This window comes from Sinocyclocheilus anshuiensis, unplaced genomic scaffold (genome assembly GCF_001515605.1).
Source record: "Sinocyclocheilus anshuiensis isolate Anshui unplaced genomic scaffold, SAMN03320099.WGS_v1.1 scaffold449, whole genome shotgun sequence".
NCBI classification, from domain to species: Eukaryota; Metazoa; Chordata; class Actinopteri; order Cypriniformes; family Cyprinidae; genus Sinocyclocheilus; species Sinocyclocheilus anshuiensis.
The window spans coordinates 455,018-465,737 of record NW_015537950.1 but is presented as its reverse complement, the minus strand read 5'-3'; the positions used below and the strand labels follow the sequence as shown (position 1 = coordinate 465,737).

General features: G+C 35.5%; 1 protein-coding gene across 1 annotated transcript in view; it reads left to right on the top strand.

Moving 5' to 3' along the window:
- Positions 1 to 10,720, top strand: part of agtpbp1 (ATP/GTP binding carboxypeptidase 1) — a 38,719-nt gene that overhangs the window by 5,625 nt on the left and 22,374 nt on the right. Inside the window, exons 4-12 of the mRNA XM_016455138.1 lie at positions 4,183 to 4,250; positions 4,347 to 4,410; positions 6,034 to 6,180; positions 6,335 to 6,466; positions 6,566 to 6,659; positions 6,831 to 6,868; positions 8,642 to 8,850; positions 8,954 to 9,131; positions 10,585 to 10,673. Coding sequence (XP_016310624.1) covers positions 4,183 to 4,250; positions 4,347 to 4,410; positions 6,034 to 6,180; positions 6,335 to 6,466; positions 6,566 to 6,659; positions 6,831 to 6,868; positions 8,642 to 8,850; positions 8,954 to 9,131; positions 10,585 to 10,673 — 1,019 coding nt within the window. The remainder of the gene's footprint in view (positions 1 to 4,182; positions 4,251 to 4,346; positions 4,411 to 6,033; positions 6,181 to 6,334; positions 6,467 to 6,565; positions 6,660 to 6,830; positions 6,869 to 8,641; positions 8,851 to 8,953; positions 9,132 to 10,584; positions 10,674 to 10,720) is intronic.

Below are 10,720 nucleotides of genomic sequence, written 5' to 3'. Positions count from 1 at the left end.
GGCAACAACAATACTACAGCGAGAATAAAAGTTACGCCTTCTTTCTTTGCGTGAACATTTGGGCGGCGTTATGAAAATCTTCCCACATAGTGACGTAGACATGTGGGGGCGTGTTAGAATGAGCCGTTTTAGGTAGGTGTGGCTGACTCTTAACTTTTATAAAGAATATCTCTTTGGATTTGAGACTTTAGTCTTTGCAACTTTACAGATCTTCTTTATGCACCAAGAGCTTGTAACACTCCAAAGAGAAAGGGAAAATTGAAATCGCATCATATGACCCCTTTAATATCTGATACGTTTGATTAATCGCAGTGCGTCATGTAAATAATTAAATTAAAATGGAATTGATTAAAATGTCTCGGATCAGATCATCAAAAACGCATCTTAAATGCAGGTTGAAACAGGCCCTGAGATGCTGAGGTGATCAGCTGTGAAATGTGACTGCTCTGGGATATCCAGTATTGGTTTGTTCTTACCCCTGACCCCCGCTGTCCGTAACCATACATCGCATATGTGTAATATCTCTACTCTCTGCACTGTGACCCCCACACGATACCGTCAGCAAGTGTTCCCACGTCTCCCAATGGTCTCTCTCTCGCTGTCTCTCTCTCTTTAACCTTTAGTTCCCCTTCACATTCTCTGCCATATCCTCTGCCGCTGGTGACTATCATTGATCTGCTGTGGGCTTTGAAGGCGCGTGTGTTTTGACTGACAGCACCTGGGCAGTGGGAGGGCTCTGCTTCAATGTGAAATACGATTACACCGGTATAAAGTTCCCCCTAGTATCAGTGTTCTGGATGAAGCGCTGGAGTGCATTCAAGTTATGAGAAGAGGCATAAGAGTGGGTTGGATGTGTGTTGAGAATAAAGATGGACTATAGAAGCCATGCCAGAAGGAAGACAGGCGGTTTGTGTCGACCCCCGTGCAGCCCCGGTAAGATCAGAGCGGGATATGTGTATACACACACAACTCCGCATTTAGATACACCGAAATGCATCATTCATTACGTTTAGCTGCTTCTTCCAGCTGCTACTCATGTGAAATGTTTCCAAACAATGCTTATGATACATGATGGTTAGTTATTTAAAAAAGGTTCACACTAGTGCTGTCAAACGATTAATCGCAATTAATCGCATCCAAAATGAAAGTTTTTGTTTACATCATATATGTGTACTGTGTATATTTATGTATATATAAATACACACACATACAGTATATATTTTGAAAATATTTACGTTTATATTTAAATTCATATAATTTATGTTATATATAAATATATTTAATATATAAACATAACATATTTTTCTAAAATATATACATGCATGTGTGTGTATTTATAGATACATAATAAATATACAAAGTACACACACATATACTATGTGAACAAAAACTTTGATTTTGGATGTGATTAATCGTGATTAATCGTTTGACAGCACTAGTTCACAAGTGTAGCAACCTCTACGATAAATCAATAAAATCTCTTTTAAATTTAAAAATGTTAGTTTTATTATATACTGTATAGCAAATCTCAACTGCTTGATTGTTTATATCATCATTCTCTACTACTCTAAAATTAGGCATTATAGTATTTAACATTAACATCACGATTTTCTATAAAGCTGTAATGTGTATTATGAAACTGTATTTGTTTACAAATAAAATCGACTTGGTCATATTAATTAATACGATTAATTGCAACAAATCTGTATCTCTTTCGTAAATGTATTGTATCATTAACTTTATCATTTAATACATAATTTAAATTAATCAATATATTGGATTTCAGTGTAATAGTAATAATTATAAGGTTCATTTTAGCTCATTTTAATGATAAATTATCAGTAAAATTCAACCAGTAATGTTGCTAAGAATGAACAAAGTTGCATCTTATTAAACAAAGGTCTAACAACTAAAATAAATGATTATGTAATGCATTGTTCTTTTATCTATTTAATAGTGAAAGTTGTTTTTAATATTTTTTTTATTAATAAAATTAAAATACCTTTTATTTTTCAGTATATTTCTAAAGCAGTTAAAGAAAGCAAAACAGTATTTCAGGTTGCATAAATGTTTAAATGTAATTAGTTTATGAACTCGAGCAATTAAATGACTTTTAGTTTGAAATTTTTATTAGCATGTTCTTACCATTGGGTTCGGGCTGATCTTGTTAGTCTATACTTGGCTCCGTTTTGAAATGCGTTCAGGTTTTTTCTGTCCTTTGGAGAGTGATTGAAAGCATGCGCAGCCTCAGCCTGACATGTGTACTCTCCAGCCTTCTGCCGTGTCACCAGTTTCTGATTTGCACAACACTTTTTATTTATGTGTGTGTGTACATCCATGCTGGGATACGTAACAAGTTCATTTGCCGTTAATGGTAGATGGAGCGGCTGTGTCTCTCTTGTTACTTAAAAGGAGTCTTGGCATGCATGACTCGATATTTTAACGCCAGCCAAACTTTTTATTCTTCACGAGGTGTTGATTTTAGAAGTTCCACTGCAGGATTATAATGTTCTTGACCGCTCTATTTTTTTGTGATGTTCCTCAAGTTGTTTTTTTATCGTGACTGTGCGGTCTTTAGTCTGTCACTAAAGACGTGTTGAGTTGCTTCTATTGTATTTTGTGCTCTATTATTAGGACCTGTCAACATACGTCAATATTGTTGCCAAAGGTTTAGCGTCAAATGTTGTGTGATATGTCTTTCTTCTCTCTTGAAAATGGGGGTTTTCATGCATCAAACCAATAAAAGTTTAAAGGGGTCATATGATGCTGCTAAAAAGAACATTATTTTGTGTATTTGGTGTAATGAAATGTATTTATCCGGTTTAAGGTTAAAAAAACACATTATTTCTCTCCCAGGATCAGGAAACAGTCCTCCATAAAATGTGCTGCACACATCCAAATATTTGGGTTGAAATGTTCTGGAACAGTGTTGTCAATACAACTTCACCACTGATTTCTAGTCGTGTCCTCTTTTGGAAGACCAAACAAAGTAGTTTCGCTTTCACAACGAAGAAGTTGTTTCACACACGGCGGCCTTGAGTGAGCGGTGGCGGCGGCGGGCTTGAGAACGGCGCAGCCGGCGAATTCGACGAAGGAGTGTCCGGAGGGCTTGCTGCAACCACATGTGGGGGCGTGTTAGAACGAGCCGTTTTAGGTAGGCGTGGCTGACTCTTAACTTTTATAAAGAATATCTCTTTGGATTTGAGACTTTAGTCTTTGCAACTTTACAGATCTTCTTTATGCACCAAGAGCTTGTAACACTCCAAAGAGAAAGGAAAAATTGAAATCGCATCATATGACCCCTTTAATACAGCTTTTTTTTTTCGTACATTAGAATGGTTACTTTTTAATTGTATTTTTTTCTGAGCAAAAAACAATGGCTATTATACATTTTTACCACGATTTACAGAAAACAATGTAATTTAGTGTAACAATAGTTTATATACCAAAAATCATTTCAGGCATATTTAGAACATTAAAAGGCTCTGTTTAAGGATGACAGTGCAGCCCCCCAAAATTAATTCATGGTCATTTTTGCCAGTCTTTGCAAATATCCTTCAAACCACTGGTTTTAACTATTTGTCAGGTTTTAATAATTTAAAAAATTACATTTTGTGTGAGCACTTTTTCTTTTATGTTTTAATAAGTACAGGTCGAAATAAGTACTGTATGTTTACATAAATATATCTGTTACACCGAATGACTATGGAACATTATTTGACCCATATTTTGACATTTTATTTTCACAAAAGACACACACACACACACACCTACCTCTCTGTTGGCCGAATGCCATACTAAAACATCTCAGTCATTCAAGGCCCGAGTCATAAAAGACTCTTTACCACTTGTGTTCCCAGGTCTCTACCAAGGAGACATTTCTTGAGGTGGTTCTTCATGGCTATTGGATTTTAAAGGTGTAAAATGAGATGAATGTGACAGCCTAAACATGTTTCAGAAAAAGACAAAAGGGAAAAATAAAATATCAGGAAGAAATAAAAACATATAATGCTAAACTTAGTGGTCTAGTCCTCTGAAGGTCACTGGTTCAAAGCAAAAACTAGCCTGTCCTTGAGCAGGGAACTTGTTCAGGTACATAAATGTTCTATATGATGTATGTATTTAAATACAGCCGTTGACTCATGGGGTTGTCTGTTAACGGTGTGTTTGGTCATGTTTCAGAGAAGACCCGTAATGAGGTGGCGTCTAAAAGCTCTGGTGGGATGGAGATCATTCTGTCATCTCTGGAGGTAGCGTCACACACAACTGATGACTTTAATCACATCTGTTCATCTCCGATCGCGTTGAAGTGTTTTTCAGCTGCTAATGCATTTGATTTTGTCCAGAATACGCAGGATTTGCAGACCACTCTCAACATCCTCGCTATCTTGAATGAACTGTTGACTGTGGGTGAGTTTCAGTGTTGCCATTGTTAATTAAAACTAAAACTATGATTTGTTTTTGTTAATTGAAATAAAGCTAAAATAAAACCAGATATGAATATTAGATGCCAAACTTAACCCTATAAAGCATACTGTATCATTCGATTCCCACATTTCTAAGACCTCTTACCATCATGATCAAATAAGCTGTTGTACACAATTTACTCAATATATACCAACTTTTATATTGTTTGCATATTTCAAGATAAATACTTACTGGACTGAAGCAGCTTAGATTTACTTGATTGTACATATTCATCAGTTTAGTTTTTTTGTTTTTTTAATTGTTTTAAATATGATTATCAGCCTTTTGAGGGTCGTTTATGTTTTATTTCTCAGTCATCATTGAATTGCATTATATGTTTTGCCCCCACAATAAAAACTACAGAGCTGTGAACACTAAATTATATATTTTGCTTAGTTTGGGCCTCTGAATAAAAATTAGCTGTTTTGCCTCCATATTCTCACTATATCACACCATATTAATGCTATAAACACTTAAAAAAAAAAAAAGTGTTTATTTTTTTTTTATTATTAATTTTGCTTTTTTACATTATGATATGAAATTATCTTTATTACCAAACTGGTCACTGGTCCCTTTTTTTATTACTAAACTTGTCACTATTTGAGCATTTTAATTCAGAAGCAATCCGTCTCTTTTTATTTTTGTAAGTTCAAAGCTAATTGCTACATTTTCCTCCAAAAAGTGAAAAATTACCATTGTTTATTACAGGAGATGTGATAAATATTTAAAAAAAATATATATGATAAACATAGACTAAACATAATTTGAAATGTCATTTTTCAAGATTTCAATTAGCTAAAAGTGCCTCTAATTTAAAAAAAATCACAGATATGAAGTATGTAATATGTAATTTGCATGTTAATTATCTATTTACCTCTTATCTTGAGCCTTCCAGTAGAAACCACTTAATGTTGCACCAAGCTGAAAGTAAAAAAAAAATAAAAATTTTTTTTTTTTTTTTTTTTTGTAAAACATGGAGTCTGAGCGCCATATTTTTACTATATCATACTATATGACCCATAAATGCTTTATGTATTAAATATGATATTGAACATAAAACACTTATGTATTTATTTGCATTTTGTCTAAAGGTTCAAAACACTTTTCCATTTAAAAAAAAAGTATTTTTATTTGTTTATTTCATATGTCATGGCTTTACACGGTCAAAACTAAAACTAAACTTAAAATTAAAAATGGCTCAAACTGAAATATAAAAAGAAATTAAAGCTAAATAGAAATATAAAAATATAAATATATATTTGAAATATATAAAATTATTTCAAAATATTAATATTATACTAAAATAAGAACTAAACTGGTGAGTTTGTATTTCTAAATGAACTTCTGTAATGTTTGTCTGATTATTGTTTAAAACTGTCTCTTTATTTGTCGGGATTTGTTTACCTTTTTTATTTCTGTAATAAATCGTTTTTTTTTTTCTCGAAGTAGCACTCCTAGACTTCCATAAAAAGTAATTTTGTTCTCAACACTAGAATCAGCTCAAAGATGCTGTAATCAGGACACCTCAGTCAAAACAGTGTGTTTTTGCTGTGTTTGTTGTGGTAGGTGGAGGCCGCAGGACCGGGGTGTTTGTGTCTAAGGGAGGAACAGCTGTTCTGCTGCAGCTGCTGGTGAGCTCCAGCAAAGACCCTCCGGCCAATGAGGAACTGATGCTTCACATTCACTCTCTACTGGGCAAAGTCGGCCTCAAAGGTACAGACGACTCCAGAACTACACTCGTTTTAGCTTTGCCAAACACTAGATTTGGTACAATCCAAACATTTTCTTGTGAATATAGATTTATCTTTTTATCTGTTTGAATCTGTGGACAAATGAACCATTTCCAGTGACATCATTTCCTCTTCAGACAGGAAGTTTGGTGTAAAAGCGCGTCTGAACGGGGCTCTGAATGCAACTCTGAATCTAGTGAAGCATAATCTGCAGAACTACAAGCTGTTGCTGCCGTGCCTTCAGGTGCTTCGGGTCTACTCAAGCAACTGTACGTTCACTCATTTTCTGTGCTCCGTAGTGCATTTCTGATACATTTCTTTAGTGCATCACTACAGTGAGGCATTAGCGTACTTGTGTTTTCTTGTAGTGGTAAATGCAGTGTCGCTGGGAAAGAGTGGCGCTTTGGAGATCATGTTCGAAATCATCGGACCCTTCAGCAAAAAGAGCACCACTCTGCTGAAGTATGTCGTGTGTGTGTTCATGTTTACCAGATCTGAGAATCATATAGTGCAATGTTACAAGAATGGTACTGATCACTAAATATGTGGTGACAACATAAAATCTGATTTTGTTTTTCTTTACTTTATTTGTTTGATTTGTTCGTTTCATTTATTGGGTCTTTTCCCAAACAGGGTGGCCTTGGACACACTGGCGTCATTACTGAAGTCTGGTAAGATGCCTGCTTTGGATGATTCTCACCCAACCTGTCAAGAACATGTTAATATGAAAGACCAAAATAGAAAGAAAGACACACAAAATATAAATTGTAATGGTAATGAAATAGTTTTGTTGTACTACTTTTAATTTACACACTGTTATATTTATTCCCCTTTTTTATTACACTAATAAGGACAATGGGAATAACACAATAACACAATGGGAATAAATCATACAGATGATTATGGTAATGAAAATATACATAGAAATAGTGCTTAATTAGAATGAAAATAGTGTCTTAGTTAATTAACCCATTTATCTTCCTTATTTATTTGTCAAGAATTTTGTAGTACCATATTCATGAGTTATATTATATATTGTATTATATTATATTAATGGTAACAGTTTAGTATAGGAACCAATTCTCACTATTAACTAGTTGCTTATTAGCATGCCTATTATTAACATATTGGCTGTTTATTAGTAATTATAAAGCACATATTCTGCGTGACCATATTATACATCCCTAATCTGACCCCATACCTAAACTAAACAACTACCTTACTAACTATTAATAAGCAGCAAATTAGAAGTTAGTTGAGACAAGTCATAGTTAAAGGGGGTTAATCCACCCCAAAATGAAACTTTTGTCATTAATCACTTACCCTCATGTCGTTCCAAACCCGTAAAAGCTTTGTTCGTCTTCGGAACACAATTTAAGATATTTTGTTAAGTAAATAATAAATAAATAAGTAATTGTTAAGTAAATAACACTGTCAAGGTCCAGAAAAGTATGAAAGACATCGTCAGAATAGTCCATCTGCCATCAGTGGTTCAACCGTAACGTTATGAAGTGACGAGAATACTTTTTTTGTGCGCAAAGAAAACAAAAATAACGACTTTATTCAACAATTCGTCTCCTCCGCGTCACCATAGCGCCATTTTGGAGAGTATCCACTGAACGCAAACTGTGTATGCTGTTCTGTGTCAGCCGCACCACATGGATACGTTTTCTACGCTTATTTACGCTTTGATTTTAATGAAAACAGCGTATCCGTGTGGTGCGGCTGACACAGAACAGTATTCTAAATTTTCATTTTGGGGTGGAGTATCCCTTTAACAAGTTGCTTATTAGCATGTATATCACTAGCAGATTGATTGTTTATTAGTACATATTAATGTCTTATTCTGCATGACCATATTCTAGATCCCTTAACCCTAGCCCATACCTAAACATAACTACTACAACTACCTTACTAACTATTAATAAACACCAAATTGGGAGTTAATAGTGAGACTTGGTCTCCAAACTAAAGTGTGACCAATACATTTAATACTTGAATTCAGCAAGAATACATTAAATTGAACAAAAGTGACAGTAAAAGTTCTAATTGAAAAAAATCCTGGAATAAAATGTTTCCACAAAATACTAAGCAGCACATCTGTTTTCCACATTGATAATAATAATAATAACCAGAAATGTTTCTTGAGCAGCAAATCAGCATATTAGAATGATTTCTGAAGGATCATGTGACACTGAAAACTGGAGTAATGATGCTGAAAATTCAGCTTCGCATCACAGGAATAAATTACAATTCAACATGTATTGAAATATTGACCATAAACATAAAAAAATCTTACCGACCCCTAACATTTCTGAACAGTATCATACACGCACACACACACATACACACATATATATATATATCCATATCCAGCACAAAACATGTTATTGCAGTGCTGTTAATGATGTCTATAACAGGTGTTTTGTGCATGTGCTCTTCAGGAATGAATGCCCGTCGGGCAGTGGACACAGGATATCTTCCCACGCTACTCACAATCTACCAAGATTGGCACCGCAATGACACACGTCACCGCCATGTGGTCATCCGCAAGAGCATTCTGGGATGCATCAAAAACCTCACTAACATTAAGCTTGGCAGGAAGGCCTTCATAGACGCCAATGGGATGAGGATCCTTTATAACACATCCACTGTATGAAAGTGTTGGATAAAGTTTCATTTTATTGGTACTTCCATTGGAACATGCCAGACAGCTTCACTACAGTATGAAGATATATAACTGTGATGTGTTTCAGGAGTGCCTGTCTGTCCGGACACTGGATCCTCTGGTCAATACCTCCAGCCTAATTATGAGGAAGTGCTTTCCAAAGAACCGCCTACCACCGCCTACTATTAAAAGTGTCTTTCACCACCCTCTACCACACATACCAGCCGGTGGACCAGTGGCGCAGCTGTATAACCAGCCGCCTGGAGGTAAAACACACTCACAGCTGCGCTCACAGGATGTCATTGATATTGGTGTTGGTGCATGATAAATCTCAGTCTCACCTTAAAGTCCAAATGAAATCAAAATGCACCATATTTAGGGTCTTTGCATTGTTCCTGGTATTGTTGTATGTGATTTATCAATCAATTGCCGAAGGATAAATGCAAGTCCCGTAAATTCTGTTTCTTTTCAAAATATGTCTCCTTACAGAAGTCAAATTGGTTGCTAATGCTGACAGTATTTGACCGTAAACATGCTCATAGATGCAAACTCCTCACCTTTCGGTGAAAACTCATCTTTTTGAGATCAAAATAGGTCACTTACGAGATTCGTGTAGATCCGATGAGAAAGTGGGGGGGGTCGTCTTACAGTACCATTAGTACCAATTAAATTCTGTAGCTGCTATAGTCATCTGCTTTTAAAAGCTGAAAACGCACATGGTCATGTAAATGAGAATGTAATGTAAATGTAAAAGAGTATGGCGCAAATCACAAAATCCTACTGACCTTAATGTATGTCGATCACTTCTCTCTTCATTCTTATATATATATATATATATATATACACCTTGCTACGTGTACTGCGTTAGGCTAACCGAGACTTGTCATTTGCACTTATATATTGTTGCTCTTTTGTTAGTTTTGACTGCTTTTATTGTCCTCATTTGTAAGTCGCTTTGGATAAAAGCGTCTGCTAAATGACTAAATGTAAATGTAGCTGCTATAGTCAACTGCTTTTAAAAGCTGAAAACGCACATGGTCATGTAAATGCGGTAACCCGTTTTCTGTTATCGGAGTAAGGTCATAAACAGCAATCGGTTTCTCTACATAATCCATTGACAATTTGAAGAAAAGTTTTGTTTGTCTAAGAGGACCGAACATCCACCTTTGCTGTTTCTGGAGTGACAAATGCGAGCGTAAAAAATTACGCGAGTGAATCCGCTAAATTGTTCCGTCAGTCATTGCTATGTTTGACAGTGATAACTGTCCGGGTGTGTGTTCACGGTGTGTGTTTGTTCACTGCTGTGTGTGTGCACTTTGGATGGGTAAATGCAGAGCACTAATTCCGAGTATGGGTCACCATACTTGGCCACATGTCACGTCACACAACTGTAGCACTGGGCAGAAAGAACTATCTGACAAACCGATGTCAAAAATAGACTTGTGCATTAAGTGATGCAGAAAAAATTCAGAGTGACAAAACTACAGCAGCGACAAGTCTGTGTTGGCTGAATATATTTAACAGCTTCTACAATTAAAGATAAAACTTAAAACACAATTTTTTATGTGTCCTTTTTAAGGCAATGTTTAAAAACGGGTTGCCGTGTCTTTGTCACCTTTTTCACCCATGATGAGTTTGCATCCCTGCATACTGTTTCATACTTCTTTGTACGCAGTGTTATAAACTGGTATTAAATCCTGGTTGTGTATTCTGTGCTAGTGGATGATGTAGTTGATGAGAGCGATGAGAATGAAGCCACAGAGGTCGACACAGAATATGATGAGGATGAAACCGCTCACAAAACACAGGTACAGTGATCTCCTATATATATATACACATATACACACACACACAC